We start from the raw sequence: 25,061 nt of genomic DNA on the forward strand, positions 1-25,061 counted from the left end.
TGGCGTAAGCCCGTGCGCCCCGCTGCACCCCGCAGGTGGGCGGAGGAGCTCGAGTTAGCTGCGGGCTCGCACAACCCGTGATTCCACCGCAGTATCCCCGCCCCCTAGTCCTTCGGACCCCGTTGGTGTCCAGTGGAATTCACACCCTCCCTAAGATTTGGGTCCGATCCAGGGGGGGAAGGTGGGCCGGATATTCTCGCGCTCAGTCGCCTTCCATCTCTTCGGCCTCATACTGACCCAAACGTGGAAGGCGGCCCCCTGCGGGGTGACTGTGTGCGCACCTGCTCGCGTTCAGACCATCCGCTGCCCGCACGGTGCCGATGCGGAAGGCTCACGTCACTCCTGGCGTGTACACCTTCGGCCCTGCGGCTCCCGGAACTTCCTGTGCCCCCCACTCCCCGCCACCGCTGGGGTCTGTCCCCGGCTCTTGACCCCGCACCGTCTCTTCTCCCCCCTCCTCTGCCTCTTTCTGTAGCGGATAAAATTCAAAATGTGTTCTCAGGCAGAGAAGCTGAGTCGTATCGATGTGACTGGGGCTCCTGACTCCAGATTTCTAGGTTCACCCCTTGTCTCTCTAACAGCTCGTCCGTGAGCCTCCGTTTCCTAAGCGGACGTGGAACTGCCCTCTCCGCGTGAGCTGTTAAACACGAACACAAAAAATTGCCTGGCCCATGGTCTCTGGAAAGAAAGGGAAGAAGCTGGTGTTGGTGGAGACCTCCAGGGAAGGGAGCCAAGTACGCGGGGACAGGGGGGGATGAAGACTTTCTTCTGTATTTTCCCTATTTAAAACACATTGACATCAAACCTATTTAATGTCAATAAAGAAGTTGCAGGTATCCTGATGTGCTGGTCACACCAGCGTGATCATATCCAGTGACCCTAAGCCGTATGCAACATGGGGACAGTTGATATCTGCACTTGATGGATTAGGCTTAGCGCCCAGTTCTGGAGAGTTTGCCACTCACTGGACACGTCAGTTCTTTCCCTTAGGATTTCCTCATTGGAACGAGCTGAACTTCTCAGCTCACAGTCCTGACTCGCCAAGTGTTCAGGTTCCATCGTCTGGATGAGGAGCCCCAAAACTCCTATAGACGTATCCCAAAGACACTTCTTACCTTGACAAATATTACAAAATATTCCTCCTAAGAGGAAATAAATTTTAAATACACTTTAAGTTTTCAAAGTACACCCGATGGGGGGAAAATACATTGGTTGGAACAGAGAGGTAATAACTACGGATGCCTGCTGCCGTGTATTGAAGCACGTTAATTATGAGTTCACAAACTATACAAGCAAAAAAAAATTCTGGTTTCTTCGGAGGGATGCTAGGAAACCAACTGTCGTTTTGAAAACAGATCTACCCAGACGCCTGGGTGGCTCAGTGGGTTAAGCCGCTGCCTTCAGCTCGGGTCATGATCCCAGGGTCCTGGGATCGAGTCCCGCATGACCTCCTTGCTCCGCAGGGAGCCTGCTTCTCTCTCTGCCTCTCTGCCTGTGTGCTCTCTCTCTCTCTCCTTCTCTCTGACAAATAAATAAAATAAAAAATATTAAAAAAGAAAAAAAGAAAACAGATCTACCAGCATTTATCCTGCTTACCTGTATAAATTGTACTACTTGTTAACCCGAAGAGTTGGTAAGGGAAAGTTTCTCTTTGTGCAAGATTTCAAGGTAAATAAATGAATAAGGAGTAGTAGAATTTAAATAGCCCCATTTTAAAAACCCTATTTATCCAGGTAACCATCATCCGTGACTGCTGATAATTGTAAAAAATAGAGATGCCCTTTATATTTCCTACAAATTTGTTATGAGATGTAAGAATTTGAACACACTCAGGTTTGGTTTTTTTCCTAAGAGGAATATTTATAACTGCGTTGGGTCATTTTATGTCTGCTGATGGAAGTAGATAACAGAAGGTATCCTTCCTGGAATAAAAACAAGTCTGAATCTAATCAGATTTATATATCTCATACCATATTCATAGGAAAATTAAAAGAATGGGTTAAGTAATACCATGCAGATACGGTCAACAAAATTAAGACCTTGGACAACTTAACAGGACAAACAACGTGGTCTCTTCAACAAATGAGTTGCAAACAAGGTAGGGGGAGATAAAAACAGATTTCCTAGACAATCAGCCAATTGCAGTGGCCAGACTTACCTAGATCCTGCCTCAAACAAACTGTTAACAAATACGTAGGGAACAATTAGGGAAATTTGAACATTGAGTAGATACCTGATAATATTAAATTATTGTTAATGTTTGTAGGTATTCTAGTAATTCTATGGCTATAGTCCCAACAAGTCATTATCTTTGTAAGATATGTATTGAAGTATTTATGGTTGAAATGAAAATTTTAAAATACCTCGCATCTACACTTATATATACATGAGAATCTTATATATACATGAAAAATCTTACATATACATGAGAATCTTATATATATATACATGAAAATCTTACATATACATGAGAATCTTATATATACATGAGAATCTTACATATACATGAGAATCTTACATATACATGAGAATCTTACATATACATGAAAATCAGCTGACCCTTGAGCAATGGAGGGGAGAGAGTTGGTGTGCCCACCCCCCACACAGTCTAAAGTCTGCTTATAACCTTTTTGACTCCCCCAAAACTTAACTTATAGCCTCTTACTTACCAGAAGCGTTACTAATTCCATAAAGGGTCGATTCACACATCTCATATGTTACATGTATTACAGAGTATGTTCTTACAATAAAGGAAGCTAGAGAAGCGAAAATGTTATTGCAAAAATCATAAGGAGAATACACTTGCAGTACTGTATTGTGTTTACCCAAAACACCGCACGTGTCAGAGAACCTGCAGAGTTCAAGGTGTTGTCCGAGAGTCACCTGGATGAGGGGATTCTGATGCTGTGTTGTGAGGGGAACTAGGAGTCAGGATGGGAGAGAAGTGAACTGTTGGACAGATTATTATTTATGCAAAGAACTAACCAAAAAGCAATACAGTGTGGGGGAAAAAGTTAATTTGAACTTGAAATGCTTCTCTGGGGGAATGAGAGCGTATAGAGTCCTATTATAGAACACGTAGATGGGTTGATCCAGGCCCTACTTCCCAAAGCAGGTCCCAGGGCCATCTGCATCAGAGATGCGCGCACCTCCCCACCCCCCAGCCAGTATCTGAGGGAGCGACGCACAGAGGCAGGTGAGAACAACAGGCCTAGATCCCCCGAACCCCGGCTTTTCAAATACTCTTCATACAGTCGTGGAACTTCAGAATTCATAGGGCAAAGATACTGCCAAATTTAAATTCAAAGCAGCACAATTCTGAAAGTCGGAAAAGGCTTTTTTTTTTTTTTAGATTTGCTGACAATGATTTAATCAGCAGATGTCACTACGAAATACTTGGGAGCAACCCTTCCGTGTTGCCTCATTTTTTGGAAAGGCAGAGGGTGCTGCTGGCATTGTAACATAGAAATATTGATGGTAATTTTGTATTTTGTTTAATGAAAATAATTTTTCTTGTGCTTCCAGTGCTTATTAAAAGTTTCTCTTTGATTAAGCATTCTTTGCTTTTGTTTCTGTTTTTCCCCTCCCAGCATCATTGACAAAGAAGTTTCATTAATGGCAGAAATGGATAAAGTTAAAGAAGAAGCCAGTAAGTAGACACACGGTTGTTTGGTTAGGCGCCTCCTAGTCTGAAGCAATCCGTAGGTCCACTGGCAGTGATATGGATTCTGAGAAAGGTCCTAAAATTCACACCGAAATCCTGGCTAATGAGCTCTGGGACCTCGGGCAAGTCATGTAACTCCTGGAGACCTTGGGAACCTCGTGTGGGCGTGGCCCCAGGGGCGCACAGCGGAGCAGGTACTCAGCAAAGAATAGATGTCCGGCTGAGTTACTTAAAATTGGGGGCGTATAAAGGGGTACTTACAGGTAATCGGGTTTAAAATGACATTGAATTTAGAATTAAATTTTCAAACATCGGTTTTATGCTTTTGCAACTTCCGTATCTTGCTATGTGACTTAAAACGATACGTTTCCCTTGTTCTTTCTTAGGTTCTACTACCTCAAGTTTAACACACCACATTTCTCTAAGAAAACTGTCCATTTGAAACTTGACTCAAATTCCCCTTAACATTTTGAATCACATCTATAAATTAAACGTGTCTGCCCTTTTTTCCGAGCACTTCGGATGCCGGACAAGGCAAACTCACCAGCCTAAAAGCAACATGTTCAAGCTTTTAAACAGCTCTTATAAGATTAATAATTCAAACGTAGAGATGTACTAAGTGAAGTGTTCTTAAAACACTCCTGGTTCTCTTTACAATCTCAGTCATATCTGCTGCCAGCTGCCAGCTTAACACCTCACGAGAAAATCAATGACAGGTTTTAAGTTGAAATCACAAATGAGACTATTTAATGTCCCAAATACCCTATTTAAATAATAAACACCCTCAGACAGTCTTAAAATATTCGTATACGCTGGGTTGGATTTATTGTATTATCTTTATACTTATTTCTAGTTCTCAGTTTGTCCAATGGTCGTAAAACTATTCAACAGATAGTAGGACAGATTTAAACTCCCGCAAACAGACTGGAGTTCACGGGTGGGACATTGTGAGACCCGATTGCTTTGTCAGCGGCAATAGCAAGCCCCAGGTAGGGCTGCTAAGCCCTCTTTTAGGATCAAATGCAGTCTCCTGTCATTGATGAGAACCCTAAAACCATAGTTTTCACCTGGGATCTAGTCTTACGATTCTTATCTCCTGTGCATTTTAATTTTTTTAATTTTTTAAAAATATTTTATTTATTTATTTGACTCACAGAGATCACAGGGGGCAGAGAGGCAGGCAGAGAGAGAGGGAGAAGCAGGCTCCCTGCTGCTCTTGATCCCAGGACCCTGAGGTCATGACCTGAGCCCAAGGCAGAGGCTTTAACCCACTGAGCCACCCAGGCGCCCCTCTCCTGTGCATTTTAAATTCTTTATCCTTACCCAGATTTTTCCTCACTAACTGGATAAGTGGCTCTGCACCCCAAGCACCTAATTCCTTCCCCTTCAATAGCGGTGCCTTTCTTTTTACCAGAATGAAGGATCTGACCAAATTCTTCATTCTTTTTCTATTTTTCTTGTCTGGCCCTTGGTCGTAATTCAGTAGTCACTTTATGAAAAGTAACGATTGGTGTTTTTCTTAAACAATTTTTAAAAAAATGATTTTAGGCAACGTCTGAGAATTTCAAATAACAGCAAGTTTTATGAAATAAAACGAAATGTGATCCAGGATTCAGCTGTGGACTATTGAGGCAGTTACACAATCCCTTTGAATGCGAAATTATTTTATTTTATAAAATGTTTTTATTTTATAAAATAAATATTATTTTATTCTTATGAAGTTTGTTGATTTCTTCAGTAAAGTTGCTTTCTACATGATCCGGGATTTCCCCCCATTTCTTAGGTATAGCTTATTCTTTCTTATTAGTTTCATGTCCTATTGATAACAGTGTGAGCAGCCAACGCAGACACAAAAGGGTCCCTAGCACCAAAATACCAAGTTACTAGCCCATCCCCTCCTAGGAGTTTAACAGTAGACCTCGGATATCACATGCTTATTCTATCTTCTTCTTCTTTTTTTTTTTTAAGATTTTATTTATTTATTTCACAGAGAGAGATCACAAGTAGGCAGAGAGGCAGGCAGAGAGTGAGGGGGAAGCAGGCTCCCCGTTGAGCAGAGAGCCCGATGCGGGGCTCGATCCCAGGACCCTGAGATCATGACCTGAGCCGAAGGCAGAGGCTTTAACCCACTGAGCCACCCAGGCACCCCTCATTCTATCTTCTTGAGAGAATAATATTAGGATCCAAGACCTGTGGGATTTGGAGCATCTCTGGAGAGCTTCCCCATTTTTAAAATTCACTCAATCCGTAAACATTTACTGTGTGCGCTCGCGTATGTGTTACGCACTATCACAAACCGGGTGTGACAGCAAACAGCAAACTCTGGGACCTGCACACGCGGAGTTCTCAGCCTAGCTAAAAGCGTGAGATTGGTTGCTAGGGTTTGCCTAACTTCATTCAGTCATTGGTGCCAAGGCTCCTAGTTTGAGAACTGCCCAGAGCCCCGGGGAAGCCATCTTGCTTGCACTGGGGACAAGCAAGACTGAGTTCCAATCCAGATTGCACCGATTTACTGGCGGTGTGCCTTCGAGCCATTTTGTTAAACTCCTCAAAGTCCACGCTTACTTCTCAGAAGAGGCGGAATAAGAATAGTATCGTCTCAAATAGTTACTGTAAAGATAAAAGAGGAAAATATATGCCAGGCACTTAGCGCAGTGCCTGACCCAGTATGTGTACAAAAAGGGAAAAGCACTCACTAGTGAAGGGGTCAGTCCAGCCTCCTCACATGACTGCCAGAAAATGGAGGCCGACAGAGCTCAGCAGCGTCTCTCAGGTGACACAGGCGTGTGTCTTCACAGGCAGAGGGAAGAACTGAACTGTCTTTCCAACCACTGTCTTGAGATGGCTCCTCTATGGTCTCCAGAGTCCTTTCCACATTTTCTGTTTGCTGCACACGTTACAAACCTTATTTCCTCAGTTATAACATAAGCCCCTCTGTCCGTCATGGCGCCTGACGTAGTGCTGAGAAGACTGTAGGTACTTCATAATATCTGTTAAGTGAATTATTGTAATTAATTCAGTGTCTGTAGGCTGTGGGATCCAATATTAGTAATTGCAAAAAAAAAAGGAAGTATATTCTAGATGAACATATCTCACTTTATGAATATTTGAGGTTAGCATTTTTTTAGTGTATGATACTAAACACGTCACGTAGCTTATTTCATTTAGTTCCACAGTAGCCCTAAAAGTAATATGATTATTATGTTTATAGATGAAGAAGCAAAACATGTTGTAGTGCTGTGGTCTCAGACTGTTTGAAGGAACTGAAGGCCAAAATAGGTGTGTTCTTGGAGCATCAAATTTATTGGAGATACGGGAAGAAAACATATTAATAGAAGCGCAGATCTATTGTGAGGTGAAGAATAAAAGGGGTTTCAAAGAATCTTCGTGCTTGAAACAAGCTTTGTGTCCCAGCTCCTTCCCCTAGGATTTCAAGCCCACCCTCTGCTAAAGAGTATTATTTGAGAAGCCCTAAAATTTTCCATGGTTCATGCAACAAGAGCCAGCTTCCAGTGTGTTCCAAAAACTTGAAGGAATTCATAAATCCTATTGTGAAAATGGATTTCAGCCTACCAGATACTGTTTATAAAATAATATTAATGAAATAATATTAATGAAGTCCCGAATGCAGTGAAAATGAAAGCTGCATGAAACTGTCTCTCTACAGATTTCCAAAAGGATGTTGCTTTCAAAACATGCCATATTATTCTATTTTAAATTTGAGGATCAATGAATCTTAGGCTCTGGTCTGCTTTTGTTTTTGCTTTTTGTTTCTGTGATTGATGTTTTTGAGGTGAACCTGTTAGTGTCCCCACAGAATATTGGCTTTAGATCTCCAGTTTTAAGGCTTTTCCATAACGAAAGGCTTTGAGATGTTAATGAGACTGGATGTAAAACTCATCCCAACACTGGCTGATGCAAAAATATTCATTTTCATGCACATTTGCATGGGGGTAAACTCAGAATTTATTGGTGATTTTGCACCTGCATTCCTGTTTCAGGACCCATTTATATCTATTTCTACAAAATCTTTTGTGCGAATGCCCAAATTCTTCTCAAAAAGTACGATTATCCCTAATTGTCACCAGTCCCACAAATGATCCATTAAGAAAAGTCAGATCTGTTTAACTGTGTAGTCATTCAGGGTCTGCTGACCCCTTTACTATCGGCTCACCAAGTCTAGGCCTTCGGAATTTCTTTTTTTTATCTTTGCAAGAGCAAAGCACTTTGTTTCAACTCCCTGCTCAAGAATCGTTTTTTCATCCTACAGACTTAGTCCCATTCCTATGTTGAATTATCATGGCAAATATATAAATAATCGAAGGTATAAATGTTAAACATGCCTCAGTGGTCCTTCTAGAAAAAGAACTTCTGTCCTTCTTTGTGTATTCTTTTTTTTTTTTCCCCAAGATTTATGTATTTGTTTGAGAGAGAGCGCACTCATGGAGGGGAAGGCCAGAGGGAGACCGAGAGTCTTAAGCAGACTGTGCTAAGCCCAGAGCCTGACAGGGGGCTCGATCTTAAGACCCCGAGATCATGACCTGAGCCAAAACCAAGAGTCGGACACTTAAGCGCCTGAGGCACCCAGGCCCCTCACATATTGCTTTTTTTTTTTAATAAGTGTTTTAAAAAAACTTTTTTAAAATATTTTATTTATTTATTTGACAGACAAAGATCACAAGTGGGCAGAAAGGCAGGCAGAGAGAGATGGGGAAGCAGGCTTCCTGCTGAGCAGAGAGCCCAGCATGGGGCTCGATCCCAGGACCTGGGATCATGACCTGAGCCGAAGGCCACACAGGCGCCCCCGCATGTTGCTTTTAAATAATGGATTGATGCGTTCATTCAGTCCTTCATTCAGCAAATGTACATACTGGGCACCCACTTTGTACCAGGCCCTGGGCATTGTGGACACGAAAAACTGTAAGTATAGCCTCTGCCATGATTGGAGATGCCTCCAGGGGCCAGGCTGGGATCATTAATGAGCCACGCAGGGCGGGGAGTGACCACAGCACGATGGGCACCACGCTCCATCCATAAAGGGTGACAACTCAAGGGTAGCCAGTTGTTGCCACATGTTGGCCAACTGTGGCCAGAAATTCCAGTATTTTAGGAGAAGCCAGAAATCCAGCTTCTGAGTGGAATCGCCTGATTTTCAAATGTGGACAATTCATCTGTATAAGTAAAATGTGGACCAAACAAAACATACGTACTCTGTGGCCACACATGATAATAGGCCACCTCTGTGTGCCCTCTTTGTGTGACTGGGTAACTGGGACATCATTCAGTAATTCAGGGTCTGTACTCGGATGGATTCTTTCCAAACCATCATGGGAACTCGTTCTCCACTAGCTCCCTGTGTCCTGAAAGACTACGAGCACAGATCAGCTTCCGCTCAGCTACATGGGTTTGTAAATGGGAGGCAAGGGGAGTCCTGGTGGGTAATCAGAGCATGATTAGAGGAGGTTAGCAAACAATTAGGCCTTGTGAGTTACAGATTACTAATTCTTTCGACATCTCAACATTTGTATCAGCATTAAAGATAATGTTTCTCAGTCTGTCTGCAGAATGGGTTATAGTTTGCAGGAAATCTTAATTCTTGATTGCTTTTCAACTTTTCGAGGGGTTTTGAAGTGGCTGTTTTTGACATTTATACATTAAGAACCCTTACGGTGGGAAATCATTGTTCGGCTCTGCGCGTATGCTGTGAATCTGGTCTAATAAAGCAGTTGACTTTTGTTCAGCCAAGAAAGGAACGTGACTCCAACATGTGTAGCAACTTCGTTGCGTGGACTTCTTTCTTCTCGTAACTCAAAATGCTTGTCCCAAAGAAAGGAAGGCAGTTCGTCTGTGACTTCAAATTAGAGAACAAGCTATCTCTCGGAAGAGGAAATTTCGTATTTAAATATCACTCTATGTGATTGTATGCATTGCTTTTGAGCTAGCTGTAGAATCTTTTGGGAAACACAGACACACGCACACAAATTCACCTGGGGAACTGCTACCTTTGCTTGAACCTTCAGGCCACCCGACAGACGTGTGACATGTGGCACCAGAAAACTCCCTGGTGTCTTCTACGCGGATGCTGAAGAGGATACACAAATGCAGTCCGACTGGGCTTTGACTCCCTCTGGACATTTTTCCATGGGGGACGCTTAAAACAAGGCACTCTGGTCTAGAACTTCTCTTTGGTTGCAAAAATGAAAACAGATCTGCAGAGTATCAAAAGCAGAGGCATTTTTTAGCTCACAAAAAGCCAATAAAACTTCGATGTCACATTCCAATGATACAGCTAGTGGCTCTCAGTGAGTAAGTGGTAACGTTCAGAAAGTCTGATGCTGTTAGAACGTAATAGTTCGGCACATCCAGGAGAATGGTTTTTGCTTCGTGATCTCCCTATCTTTGCGATATCATTCAGACAGGATTTCACCAAGTGTCTTTTTTCGGTGATCGTGATTCTGAGTAATGCACAAGTTGCAAAGACTAAATTAAGGAAGTGAGATCAGACGGCAGTGAGGAAAGCGAAGAAGACCGTGGGTGTACAGTGAATCCAAAGGGACCGTGTTTGATTTAGGACTTGGTGGATAAGGACATACGGAAGTGATCAGTCCCGAGCACCGAGGGCCAACCCACCTCAGTAACCAACTCGGAAAACCTAGTCACGGTCCAACAGAGCCATCAGTGCGTGGAGGCAAAACCGATCCCAAGAAATAGATCATTTAATATGTTTAGATCGCTGGCCCTAACGCATTCTTCTTTCTTATTTGGCAGTGGAAATCCTGACTGCTCGTCAGAAGAAAGCGGAAGAACTAAAGAGACTGACGGACCTGGCCAGTCAGATGGCGGAGATGCAGCTGGCTGAACTCAGGGCAGAAATTAAGGTCAGTTCTAAAATATCACAGCCTGAACCCGGAGTCAGAGATCTGATCCCCATTACATTTGTTTTGCATCGATAGAGTGCGGCTCTCTGAGGATCTGATGTAATGCACCCAGCTTTAATGTTCTTTCCCGGGGCTGAGCCAGAGAATACAGAAGGGCAAAGAACCCACTAATCACTGTATTTAAGTCTGCTCTGGTTTGCAGGGATGTATTATTACAGAGGAGAAGTATGAGCTCTTTTCTTAGTCAGTAGAGACTGACCCAAATAAAATGTACTCAACCACGAATTAGAGCTGGAATGGGGGATATTATTTTCACCATATGTAATTCAGGTGTATGTATATAAGCACTCAGACATGGGAACACACAGCGAGTGTGAACCTGGTAGAACAGTAAGGATGCTAAAGCTTACATAATACACAGCGACTTCTTTCTGGTATCCTTTTCTAGCTGACTTGCCCTTTTATTAAGAAGACCACCCACAGATATGTATTTATTGGATCTCTGTAGTGGCAAGCGATAGAAGCTGACCCTGGCTAACCTCGAGAATAAGAGGAAGTTGAAAGAAAATGAGTGCCGCTCACCAAAGTGTGATCGGAGGACTCCGGGCTACACTTGGGCAGAAACCCAGGCAGCCTCCTGCGTGACATAGACAGCTGTAACTACCAGACTCTCTTCAGGGCCCCGTTAGAGTGGGGGACCTTCAGATGTCTTCACCTTTGTGCCACCCCACCTGAGTCACGTCCCAAAGAAAGAGATTCTGATTGGCCTCAGCCTGAATCACAGACACACTGGGCTAAGGGAGGCCTTGACTGACAGACACACCAATACTGGGGATCTTTGAAACTGCACTGGGATGCGGTTACCAGGAGGAGAGAGGTTACCAGAAGGACAAAAACGAGTGTCTACAACAAAACAGGAACTTACGGTTTATACATTTTCCATTATCCTCTTTTTTTCTCCCCAGTGCCCTGAACATACACACGTATACACATGGGCTCAGAGTCTGCCCAGCTTCTAGGGACTAGAGGGCTTTGAGGACACAGTGGCTACTCGCTTTCTAAGTAGGACTATCTGCTCATGCAGGCATAAAAGTTGTTGGGGTGGTAGAAAGTGGCAGGTGACTTCAGTTCCCTCTGCCCTGGTTAAAGCATGAAAGGGAGCCCCTTGGGGATAAGGACCTCCTCTGAGGGTCCTGAGAAGTCCTAATGGTCTTTCCCTTCTCGTCTGGTCTTTGTTGTTGCCAACCAGTCCCTTGCAATGGCCTCCTACCCACCCTTTCTGCCTCCACTGTCTCCCTCCAGCCCGGTCATCCACTCTAAGACCAGAGTCATAGTCCAAAGCAAATCTGGCCTCCCGTATTATGGCCTCCCCTTCCCCTCAGAATGAAATCCACAGCTGGACTTCATTATATATATACATATATATATTTTCATATTCCGAGCTCCGTGCCCTGCCAGGGTAGAACATCCAGTGAGGAAGGTGAAGTTACCAGCTCCGGGTCTTTTCTGCCTATCCAGATGCCACTCATCAAAAGATGGTTAACGGCACAGGCTTTAGGCTGAAACAGTCCAGCTCCTGTGACCTTGGGTAAATTAAATTCCTCTCAGATCCCTAGAACCCTGATTCCCTCTCTATAAAATAGAGATAATAACAGAACTGACTTCATAACAATGCGATCAGATGAAAATGAGATTATCTGTTAAGAATTTGGTCCACGTCTGGTAAGTGATCAATATATTTCTTTTAATGTTCCAGCACAAATGCTCCCTCTCACTTAACACTTCCCCTATGCCCCTTAGGAGGAAATCCATTCTTCCTCTTTGGTATTCCTCAGGCACCTACCACATTCTACCTCGTATTGCGGTATCTGTTTCCCTTGTCTTGTGGTAGACTCCCTGGCAAATTCAGGAGGGACTGAGTCATAGTTATTTCTGTATTTCTCACTCTGTCATCTACACACAGATCTTAATTTTAAAATGAATTGAAAAGTAACCTCTTTCCCACTTCCTTTAATAGCACTAGAAATTCTACTATTCAAGATAATGTTTTCTAGTTACTAAAGGCTTTTTGACTGCCCCGCTTCCCTGTTAGGATGGGGAAGGATAACACGTCTTCTTTCAAGGGGAGGGTAACACCTTAGCAAGCCATTGGTTAAATTAGAAAGACTGCCAGAATGCAATCCTGCAGTCCCAAAATCTGTAACGGGACGGAACATGCTAGAAGGAGGGCGAGGGGTACTGAGGGTTAAACATGGGAGTCCAGACATACATTTTGCCCGATTACAGTTTTCTCCAGGTCTGGGCAGGGGAAAGGCAATACCCTCACAGAGTCCCAGAAGGAGGAGGTGATGGTCAGGTCAGACCAGGCCTGGTTTGACGGAGCCTCCCGGGGCAGAGCTGGCATGCCCGGCCTCCTGGTTAGCAGGGACAGCGGCCGCTGAAGGGCAGAGCGAATGAATCCGCTGAGTGCGGGGGTCACTCCTGTAACCGCGGGCTCTTGTCTCCTCCAGCACTTCGTCAGCGAGCGGAAATACGACGAAGAGCTCGGGAGAGCGGCCCGGTTCTCCTGCGACATCGAGCAGCTGAAGGCCCAAATCATGCTCTGTGGAGAAAGTGAGTTTTGCGTACTTGCTAAATAATTCTGTGTGAGTTAAGCTTGGTGCTATTTGGAGTTGATATCGGAAATGTCAGGTGTGCGGTCCCCCAGGGGGGTTAAAGCGAGGTCTAACGAGATTTAATGATCTAAGGTCACGACATAAGTCACTGGAAATGTCAAGATTTGAACTTAGAGTCCTCAAATGCCGCTGCCCATCCGTAAATCCCCGGGATTCATGAAGCAGAACAGAACGGGTCAGCTAGTCTGTATCTTGGCAAACTTTTCTTAAGCACTGCTGGATAAACTGCTTCTCTGATTTCCAACGGCCTGGTTCCACAGAGACCTGTTACCCTGAGAGCCAGTCTCCCTAACAAGTCTGGGGACAGTCGGCTCTTGTCATAAAGGGCCCAGCTGTTGTCTGCCAACGGCTCCCTGAGCCCTGAGTCTCTCCCCCGGTCGGGTCTGTGTGCTTGCGGGGGGGGAAGTCTGCAGATAATGACGGACTTCGCTTCAACCATTAACTTTAGGCTTGTTCGCTATTAAGCCTTAATTAGAGCAGTTAATGTGCAACAAAATTGGCTGATCTTTTTTTCTCCTACTCCAGCCCACCCGTGGTGGGGGGTGGCGGGAATGAACAGTGAGATGGCGTTAAGGACGGGAGCGAGGAGGAAAGGAAGGACTGGCGAGGGACGTGGATTCCCCACAACCTCAGAGTCAGCTGGAAATTTGCGATGTGGCTGCACTTTTGTTTTCAAAGTCGAAAGTGCTTTTTCCCCCAAGTATAAAAAAATAGAAGCTTGATCTAAAAATTAGAGAACTGTATTAAATAGAACATGCCATTAGTTTTATGCATCCCTCACACTTTTTTAAAGATTTTATTTATTCTTTATTTGACAGACAGAGATCACAGGGTAGGCAGAGAGGCAGGCAGAGAGAGAGGATGAGGCAGGCTCCATGCTGAGCAGAGAGCCCGATGCGGGACTCGATCCCAGGACCCTGAGATCATGACCTGAGCTGAAGGCAGAGGCTTTAACCCACTGAGCCACCCAGGCGCCCCTCCCTCACACTTTTTATTCACGTTTCATTTGTGTAAGTCAAATAGTACATCTCTCATGATACTGTATAATTTATTATATATACATAATACAAAGTAATTGATCGGTTTTTATCATTTCACAACATATGGTTGAGCTTTTTCCATGGCAACATATTTAACTCATAATTTATATGAATATAATGGACACAAGCAGTCCCTGATTGTGGACATTCAGGTTGCTACCAACTTTTTCACCGTTAAAATAACACCACTGTGAGCATCCTCGTTCACGTATCTTTGGCAGTTATCTGATTTTCTGACACAGTGTCTTTTTTTTTTAAGATTTTATTTTTAAGTAATCTTTACAGACAACATGGGCTTGAACTCACAACCCCAAGATCGAGAGTCACACACGCTGTACCAACTGAGCCAGCCAGGCACACCACCCCCCTGCCGCTGCTATGCATTTCTTTTCAATTATTTCCCTTTTTTTTTCTATGTGTTCCTTCCCTCATGTCATAATCTACCCATTTATCATTCTCTACCCCCGCATTTACCCCATCTGAAAAACAAATGAGTGGGTTCACAGTTGGCCATTCAACTGTCCATGCAAGTTTCCACTTCGGCCTGGTGATGAGTGAGACCCTGAGGCCAAGCGACTCTCCCCGTCTGAGGAGGGATGGTTGGTGCAGCCTCACCCGCTTTCCTCCAGAGCACTTCCAGGGCCATCTCGTGGGCGAAACCACCCCGTACCAAACAGCAAGTATCCACACGAGAGACAGTCTCCCCTGTTGGAGACAGCAGTCGTCCAACGGAGGACTCCTTCCAGCTCAGCTTTGTTGAGAACACACTGGAAACCCACAGCTAATGAACCAGAGTCATCCCTGAGCTGTAGGAAATAATGACCACCCCCCAACCCCCAAAACTGTATCTAGTGAACACAAGAGCCACTGAAATCCCCTGGTCATGTTGGGACAGTCCCCAGTAGGCTGTCACACCTTACTTATAAATAAGGGGACTAGAGATGCAATCCTGTCCTTCCCATTTCTAATGTTCTGTGATCCCTACTAGTCACTGCTGATCCTCTGGAAAAACCCAAGGATGAAGTCCGATCCAACACAGGTAGCAGAGAACATGGCTTTTAAAAACAATTGTTGACATTTGTAAGATTCAAAGTTCTGATTGTCCAGCATGGCAGTCAAATTCTGGTGAACAGTGAGAAGGAGGTCATAACTTCATCCTTGAGCGGTTCCCTCCAGCCCCGACTCAGCATCATCACAGAAGTCATCCCGTCCCAAACCGCTTCCTTCAAAACCGGCGGGGCTGGGGATCACGGACACTGACGCGCCCCGCCTGCTGGGATCTGTGGGATGAGGCGCACTGACTTGAGCTTTGACTCGGTGCCCATCTGCAGACGAGCTGTAGAAAATGGCATCGGGGAAAGAGGCCAGATCATGTGATTCTCATGGGATATGGACAGTGCTTTAGGGCCTGTTTGGGCCGGCAGGCCTGGTTCCGTCATCGTAGAATGTGCATGACCAGGGTGACAAAATTCCCGACACCCAGCAGAACATCAGCCAAACATCCACGTGTCCACATGCCTCCTGGTCCTCCTGTGTCTCCGCAGCACCCCCCTGGTCTAGCGAGCGGACGGCAGGCCCAGGCTTGGGAACAGGGAAGCCGAGAGGCAGAACACCCTTGTGCACAGGCACGAGAGGGTCCTTCGAGACTCCGCTGTCTCTCTTCCTTCTGCGGTTCCTAACCTAAGGAATAACACTGTAGTCGCTCAGACATGTCTTCTTGCCGACAAGTGTTTCCCGACTTGTATGATGCTGCTGTCATCACCGTCCAGTGACTCTCACAGAACTTTGCTGCTCTCCCAAACATGAAAGCGCCCTTTCAAATGACATCTTTAAATATATATACATATACAGGTTTTTGAAGCTCCTGTGTGTGTATATACACATATATGTATGCGTGTGCGTGTGTGTGTATATAGAAAAGATTTTATTTATTTGACAGAGATCACAAGTAGGCAGAGAGAGAGGGGGAAGCAGGCTCCCCACTGAGCAGAGAGCCCGATGCGGGGCTCCATCCCAGGACCCTGGGATCATGACCTGAGCCGAAAGCAGAGGCTTAACCTACCGAGCCACCCAGGCGCCCCATATGTATATGTATATGTGTTTTTTGAAGCTCCTGCCAGTGTCTCCCATATGCTAAGGGCTTCCCCAGGCGGGAGGGGTCATGGCGCGCCGGGTAACGCACGTGCTTTCTCGTTGCAGTCACACACCCAAAGAACAGCTATTCCTCAAGAACGCCCTGCAGCGCCCTGCTGCCCCTGCTGAACGCCCACGCGGCAGCCTCTGGAAAACAGAGTCACTTTACCCGAAAATCGACCAATCACAACAAGCCCTCGGAGGGTAAAGCCGCAACCCCCAAAATGGCCAGCAGCCTTCCCAGCGCCGCGGACAGCTCTCCCCAGGCCGTGCCAGCTAATAAGCAGGTGAGCCTGTGTGGGGAGGCCAGCGTGCCCTGCCCTCAGGGGTCCCGCAGACCCTGGTGCCGGGAGGCAACTACCTGCCGGGTTGGGGAGGCCTCCGGCCGCCAGGGGGGCCTCCCCGAACTCCCCTGGTCCATCCACGCACACTCCACAGGCCCTTTTCCAGGCGGACGAGGTGGCCTGCATCCGCGTGCACCAGCCAGCCCTTCTTGAGCCTTTGAAGCCACACCCCCCACACCCCCCACACCCCTGCACAGCCCCCCACACCTGCATACCCCCCCGCCAAGCCCGGGACAGGGGAGTAAGATTCCGTACCTGCTCACTGACACCTCTGAGGAAAGGAGATCTGCGTCTGTATTGTGAGCTCCTTGAATTCCCGGTTCCGTGTAGGTTTTCCGTACAAGGCCAAAGTCCGTTCGAACTTCCCTGTCTTCTTTTGGGCTTTCGGTAAAGAGAGTATCTTTCAAAATGACATTACTAATTCCTCGCTGCCATGGCTCCTAAAAATAGAAGCGTCCAAAGGTCGGTCAGTCTTCTTTCCTTCTGTTCCTCCACTGTATGCCTAAGAAGTGATTTCCCCCTGGCCATTAGAGGATGAACAAGACATGGGATTTGATGATACAGACGTTGGGCATGCTATAAAGACAGCTCTCATGGTCTCTAAGAAAGAGAGCTCAAGTAAAGAGACTTTTTTTTTTTTTTTAAGATTTTATTTCCTTATTTGACAGACAGAGATCACAAGCAGGCAGAGAGACAGGCAGAGAGAGAGGGGGAAGCAGGCTCCCTCTGAGCGGAGAGCCCGATGTGGGGCTCGATCCCAGGACCCTGGGATCATGACCTGAGCTGAAGGCAGAGGCTTTAACCCACTGAGCCACCCAGGTGCCCCGTAAAGAGACTTTTTTAAAGCATTCCAAAATCCTGGGTTTCCAGCAGGTGCCCTGTTGGATTCTGTGGTCTAGGGTTTTGAGCATTCTCATGAATGACAATGACAGGCATTTCTCTGGGCCCAGACGTCTTTCCCAACGTCAAAGCACTTTGACAAGGAGCATTTCATATATTCATGGGCTAAAGATCATTATCGGGTCTGTTTTACTTGTCATCTAAACACATCTTCACACCTTTTGTTCTTTGGTCATTATTAAACCCCGTACGAAAAGGAAGTCTAAAATTTAGGCCGGGTTTCCCTTTCACTTTTCTAAAAACAAAAGTAGCCAAATTAAATGTGAGCGACATAGATGCCTTTTCAGCTCACTGTTACCATTTCCAGTAAAACATTCCCGGCGATGACTCATTGAAGCCGAAATATTTTCCATTAGAGAAGCCAGAACACTGCAGACCTAGGCAAGAAGGGCCCTGCACTTAGGAGTAACCCCTCCTGGCCCTCCCAGCCATGGACCTCCCTATGGAGCAAGACCGAGGAGATGCCAGGACTCAGAATCCGAACTCTCCCTTCTGGAAAGTGCTCCAAATACTCCAGATCCTGGAACTCTGGTCCCAAATGGTCCCAAGCCTGTTCTTAGGGTCTGTTTGGACAACTTTCCAGGATATGGCACCCTGAGAGCCAACCATACCACCGGTGTGCACACCCCTAGGTCCAGAGCAGGATTATTTGTGGGGGGTGAGCACGAAGCTGAAGTGTGCAGGCTGGAGCGCCCACATTCATGCGTGCAAGGCGTACTCACAACGTGGGAAGGAGTCAAGAGAGAGAAGAGACAATATTCACGCATGCGGTTTTAATGGGCCTGCCTTTGTACTCCTGCCCCGCGTCCTGCATGACCAGGGTGGGTCTGCCCTAAACCTACACCATCCAGTCACCGTGTACAAATTTAGAACTTTGTATCTTTATAAGCCATAAAATCACACATTTTAATAATAGAAGTTTGATTTTCAGTAAAGGTCTCTGTTCACGGACAACCTATTTATGGATCTTGTCAGGAAGACCATATGCGAAATAGGAATGTCTCTATCGTTTTCTAACTGTAGACCTTGGGCAAGTCTCTTAAATTCACTATCCTCACCTGTAAAATGAAGCAGATAACAGCAGCTATCCTAAAGGGTGAGTGTGAGGATCCACGAGACGGTCCCTTGCGTGAGGCCTGGCATGCTACAAGCGTCCAATGAACGTTGGCTGTACTGACCTCAAGGAGTTCAGAAATCCTTCCCTTGTACAGGGACAGACACACTGACCGTTGCTTCCTCTCTACTCTCCCATTTACGTTCGTGGCTGCTAATTTGTTGAAGGGCGCCAGTTTTCCAGTACGATGCTTCAGAACTCGTGTTGGCTGAGAACTCCGAAAAGTTTATTAGAAGAACGAATCACCTGTAGGAAAATTCACGTCACCTCTACACCCCGCCAAGATCTACCAGATAGACCTCAGCCTCGTGTTTACCCAAGATGATGTTTCTAAGCGATGATAGTTGTTTTGAGATAAAAATAGAAAAGCTGCTTTAGAGAAGAAAGCTTACAAACTGAATTTTAAGCAGAATTTTACATTTTGCTTCTATATCTAATGAGAATTCCTATACCTAATCCATTTAGAAGATCCAAGAAATTTTCCCGGTAGAGAATTATCACTGTCCTGCCTCTGTGTTAACATTTCATCCCATGATATTTTAAGTGTATTTTATGGGGTTTCTTTGGTTCTGGCATTGTCTCTCTTAGACTTCTGAAACCTCTCTTCCAACATCGGTCATTTTCTTGGAGTTCCACTCACAAGACGGTCCGCTATTCTTTTAAGCTTGAGGATTGTATCAGCTTGACCCCATTTGCAGGTTGTTATCGTCCTCTAGGGTGTGAAAAAGGTTACCTGTGGCTTAGAGGTTTGGTTTCCCTGATGTCATCTGGAGCGTGTTGGCATCTAATACCCATTTCTTTTCTTTTCTTTTTTTCTTTTCTTTTTTTTTGGGGGGGGGCAGAATGGGTCTTCTAGCCAAAGACGAAGGTTTAATCCCCAGTACCATAACAACAGGCCGAATGCCCCTGCCAAGCCACAAGGCGGTGGAAATGAAGCGGATGTGATGACGAAGGGCAACAACCGCCATGAACACAGAAGACAGCCGCACAATGGCTTCCGTCCCAAAAACAAAGGCGGCGCCAAAAACCAAGAAGCCCCCTTGGGGACAAAGACCCCCGAGGCCCCAGCCCATCCGGAGAAGCCCCGGCGAAGGCAGCACGCTGTAGACAACTCGGAGGCCAGGCCGTTCCGGGGGAACGTCGCTAGGGTTTCACAGTGCAATCTCTGCCCCACGAGAATAGAAGTTTCCACAGACGCCACGGTCCTCTCAGTCCCAGCGGTGACGTTGGTGGCCTGAGTGAGGAGGGGAAAAAAAAAAAAAAGCAGTTTTCACTCAGTTTTGGTTCCCTGCCCGAGGTGCTGATCCAGTTCGCTGCCAAAAGAGAGTCAATCAGAATATACAGACCCTATATGGTTGTGTATCCTCTCTTAATCATTTTTACTAATTCTAATCATCAGCTCTAGCTTGCTTTCATAACTTTCATGGCTTTGCTTGATCTGTTGACGCTTTTTCTCATCAAGACATCGCAGCATTTTAGCCCGGCAGTATTTACTCATTTGTTAGAAAAATCAAGATGTGGCTACAGATCCGAGGCTCAGTAGCAACCTGTGTTGTAGCAGTGACGTCAGTCCATTGATTGTCTTTAGAGAGTTAATGTTGGGGGGAAAAAAAATCTTACCGATCCGACAACCATGATCTGCCGAAGACACATGCGCTTTTGTAGAATTTAACACCTGGTGTTTTTCTGAAAAAGAAAATATATATATATACATATATTGCTTTATCTGAAACAAATTAAAATATGCTGCATTTGACACACGGCTGGCTTTTTTATTTTTTTTAATTGATGCCCACTTTGTTTTTCAATGTAGGACCTCTGAGGAAGCTGGAGGGAGTGTGGCTCAGAGCTCTCCCCAGTACGCTTGCTCTTAGGACAAGTACCTTTTCAGAAAAAAACAATGCCTCACAATGGCCCCGGCCAGTCTGTTGCCCCACATATAAATGGGTAGGCATCCCAATCATCTTAGACACCATGTGGCGGTTTGGAAGCCTTGGTTGCAAGAAACATAGATCTCAGCTCAGCCTCGTTGAAACAATAAAGACAATTTATTGGTCCAATGACTGAAAAGTCCAGCAACAACGTATGCCTTGGGTCCAGGTTGGTCCGGACTCCAGCTCATTTCTCTTCATTAGCTCAGCAATCCTTCCTCCCTGGGCTGACACTGTGTTCAGAGGGGTGGCAAACAGCTACTTTGCTCCTAGGGTTCAAGTCCATCCCCTGCACTGTCCAGAAGAAAAGAGACGCTGTCCAGGTACATCCACATGGAGCGCGTGTCCTTGTCAGAAGTCTGCGAGGAAAATCGTTGGCCCAGATTGCTGGTAGGCCTGTCACTCAGCCAACCAGCAAAATGGGGGAGGGAGCAGCAAAGAAGTTTTACTAATTAATATAAACTGATCAGATCCCAGCCTTGGAGCTGGGGTGTGGCCAGTTCCCCAGAAGCACAGGGGCCTGTGGGAGGGCTATGGTTTCCTCAGGAAGGGAGGATGGACGCTGGAGAGCCCAAGCCCCAAAGAACCCCAAATCCCATATCTTTGACTTCAGGGCAGCTAAGTGTGGGCCCTGCTTGCAACAGCTTCCCCATGTCCTACAGATGGGTTGGCCTCTCTCAAGGGCACACGCTGACTTCCAGCTCAACGTTAACGTTTTTTCTGGCAACCCAGCTTGAGCGGTTCTCTTGCACCAAGCAGCTCCGAGCAGCTGAGCCTATAGGCCACGCGAGCATCCGTTTCTTTGGCCAAGAGCAGGAGGATGTTTGCTTTCTCCGGAGAGAGCTTTCTGAGGTCTCTGGATGTACCAGAGATTTAATAGGAATTTTAAATGTTAAGTCCCATTCCAGGAAGGAAGGAAGAGTTTGCTCGTTCAAATAAGAAAGATAAATGTTCAGGACTGAGATCCCCGTTTCCTCCCTCCGAGGCCCTGAATTTATATTTTACAAGACAGAAGGACGAAGCACAAATTTTGTGTAGCGAAGTTTGGCCTGCCACTGAGAAATGTCAGTGTATATGTGACAGCTTTAAAGATGAGTCAAATAATTCTTGCAACAGAGAAACAACGGGTTTTCCAGATCAGGGGTACGCCTTCCTTTGTGGGCTGCGCTGGCCCCACCGCTCTGGGCCTGGACTGACTCACCAGCTCCTGTCGCTGTCAGCGTGAAGGCAGCTCACACACATTCCCAAGCACGATGCAAATGCGCCCAGGTCACAGAAAAGAAACCCAAAAGAGTGCTAAAACGTGTTCAGACCTAATTTGGGTTTTTCCTAGATTTTGCCTTTCTTAGGAGACCCCAGGGTACAGGAGCCTTTACTAATTCGCATGTTTGAAATGGTAATTTCAATATTCGAGTGCCACTGTGAGGCCATTTGAATACTATATGACATCTATTCAGGTAGAGCCATTGTGATCTTAGCTGGGTAGCAGTGCCACTGTGAGGCCATTTGAATACTATATGACATCTATTCAGGTAGAGCCATTGTGATCTTAGCTGGGTAGCAGACCGCCACTCTTTTAAAATGTTTTAAACTCCTTTAAAAAAAATCCACAGTCACGAGCACTTTCATGTCTCTGCTTAATGCACAAGAACCCGAAGAATAGATTCCTCACTCTTAAGCATGTCTCTAGTGGAGGTTAAATAAAGCATTTTAATACCCATGAAGATTGAATCACTTCAGAACTCACCTACATTGTACCAAGACTCCATCTGTGAAATCCAGCCTCCCTGTTGGGTTCCCATTACATTCCAAATTTACATTCCATCTGACAGTGCCTGCCTACTCCAGCTTCTCCGAGGGGTGCCCAATACAGCAAGGCTTAGAGAGTTAAACACAAGTCTACAAAATTCACCCTCAATAAAAGATGTAGAGGAGTTGGAAGGAAGAAACTAGAATCATAACATACCTGCTTTAAAGCTCAGTTCACAAGTAGTTCAATGCTGCTGGCAGCAGAAAAAGAGATTCTAATTAAATATTCCTAGGGAAGCGACATCAAATGAGGTTAATGGGAAAAGTTGCCAGACCAACGGCGACCTGCAGAGTTTTGCCAAAGTCAGAGATTTGGGAATCCTGACTCCGAAAGCCTAGATCTTCTGAGCCTCGGTTTCAGTTTAATCACGAGAAGAGGGAATCTAGGAATCACGAGAAGAGGGAATCTAGGACTGGTCAGTTCTCTTTTCTGGAGCAACTGGGGTGCTGGTGGAGAAGGGGGAGCTGAGAAAGCGACCCGACCCCTGATGCCTAAATTCAACACGGCCTTTGAGCTTGACCCTGGCTCTCTTCTTCCCTCCCTTTTTGCACTGTCCCCCACCCTGTCTGTTTCGAGTGCCCTCTTGTGTCTAGAGATGGTAAGATCTTCACTTCTCCACGGTCGCTCATGATAGCATCCATGAACTGGGCAATGGCACCTTCATTACTCCACCAGCTTCAGAGGCATGACCTAAAATTCTGACACAGTTGGGCTAGGACTCCAGATTTTCCCACAGGCACCAAAAAACAAAAGAGAAAGTTATCTGCTCGCATATTTCGTAAGCAAACTCATCACCTCCCATCTAAATTATTCAGCTGCCTAATACACTGCTCCAGCATTTTCCCGAAAGAACTGAGCCATCGTAACTGCTCGAATCTGGTGAGAAAAAAATACGAAGTGTGTCTAAGTCCCAGGGATTCTCTTGTTACCTCAGAATTTAGAGGGCAATTTTAATACTATTCATTGCAAGCTATTACAAGGAATTTTTTTTTTCATCCTTTTGCTTTTTCTAACAAGGCTTTCTAAATCCTAAGCAAGTTCCTGGTCTATTCTTAGTATCAAAGAACCAGGTCCCCAGTCCTTGGCAGGAGATCGGCCCAAACCAGTGTTTAATCCCAATACAGTGGCCCCTTGAGCAAAGGCACTCTGGTCTGGATCTCGTCTTGCTATCTGAGAAATAGACAATGTTGCGCTCCCCAAGCAGGTTCTTATAAATTATTTTCAGGGGTTGATTTTCAGAGGCCCCCTTGTTTGTGAACTCTGCCTCTTCTCACAGCTCACAAGAGCTTTGGGTGCCACCGCTAAGTTCAAGTCTCCCAGGTGATATCGTCACACACAGGTTTTAGGCAATAAATAAATTGTAAGCAAATACGTTTCTCTGCTTGAGAAAATATGTAGATTTCTCACAAAAAAAATTTCAGAACCACGCGTGCAACAATGACCAAAGAATTTCTACAGAAAATGAATGTAGAAAGTACCTCCCATCAAAAACGGAAAACGATCCTATTTTTTAACTTCAGATGCTTAAGTTTGAAATAGATTTGCCTGTTTCTAGTCCTTTGTGAGAACTCACTTTCTATAAATTCCCATCACTCTGTACCGAGTTGGCTAATAATATTATTACCCCTCTGTCAATGCCTGACACACAGTAGGAACTCAAGAAATACAAGAGAGCAGATAGGAAAGAGTGGTCAACTCCAATACCCCTAGAAAATTCTGGAACCTAAATGGCTTTATGCAAAATAATCCAGTAAGTCAATTCTAGAGAAGATGGGAAGACAGCAGAGCACAAAATCCTATCCTTGGTGGCCAACTGCCTAGATTCGCTTCTAGGCCTCACCATGGCCCAGCTGTGGAAACTTGGATGTGTTTCCAAACATCTCCCTGCCTCAGTTTCTCCGTGGGCTGATAACCACACCTCTAACAAACCTTAAAGTTTTGTTAAAAAGATTGAATAAGTTCGTCTTTGCAAACAACTTGGAATAGTTCCTGGCAGTTTGTATCAGGTTCCAATTAGGGGAAAGTAACCACAAAGTGATTTAAATGGGGAAGGTTTATGGATGTGTATGTGGAGACCTCGTATGTATGTTCTTTTTATGTGTGTCTATATATATATATATATATATATATATATATACACACACATATATATATATGTTTATAATTGAGAGGAGAAATAATTAGTAGCAAGGGGTTAGCTATGAAAGAATGCAAGAATAGCAGATAGAGGGACAATTACCACTGAAGTATAGGCCAGTGTCCAAGGAAAAAAACAAGTTTGGGTGAGCTTCCTACCCCTGCTCACTCAAGCCCCCCAGGTGGGTCTTCTTGGAGCAGGCCCTCTATCTACATTATGTTTAGGCCATGGAGGGGAAACAAAAGAGCTTTTTCTGACTCTGCTGGGTTTTGATTGCTTTCAACTCAAAATAATCTTCATGCCCAAGTAGGCCATCTTGAGGCAGCCTGCCGTTGGCTGCTACAATCCCAAAAACAAAAATGGAAGTGGAAGCTAACAGGACATGTGTTTTCATTGGCAGGCATGAGACACCCCTTCTTCGGTATCATTCCCCTC

At 45.4% G+C, this 25,061-nt stretch overlaps 1 protein-coding gene across 10 annotated transcripts in view; it reads left to right on the forward strand.

The window, feature by feature from the left end:
• Positions 1-20,504, forward strand: part of SPATS2L (spermatogenesis associated serine rich 2 like) — a 173,449-nt gene extending 152,945 nt beyond the window's left edge. For all 10 annotated transcript variants that reach the window (XM_046018630.1, XM_046018621.1, XM_046018624.1 and 7 more), the window contains 5 exons: positions 3,591-3,649; positions 10,433-10,542; positions 13,053-13,155; positions 16,457-16,677; positions 19,591-20,504. In XM_046018630.1, the coding sequence (XP_045874586.1) occupies positions 3,591-3,649; positions 10,433-10,542; positions 13,053-13,155; positions 16,457-16,677; positions 19,591-19,986 (889 nt within the window). In that variant the 3' untranslated portion in view covers positions 19,987-20,504. The remainder of the gene's footprint in view (positions 1-3,590; positions 3,650-10,432; positions 10,543-13,052; positions 13,156-16,456; positions 16,678-19,590) is intronic.
• The last annotated feature ends 4,557 nt before the right edge of the window (positions 20,505-25,061 follow it).

The sequence above is a fragment of the Meles meles genome, chromosome 9 (assembly GCF_922984935.1).
Source record: "Meles meles chromosome 9, mMelMel3.1 paternal haplotype, whole genome shotgun sequence".
NCBI classification, from domain to species: domain Eukaryota; kingdom Metazoa; phylum Chordata; class Mammalia; order Carnivora; family Mustelidae; genus Meles; species Meles meles.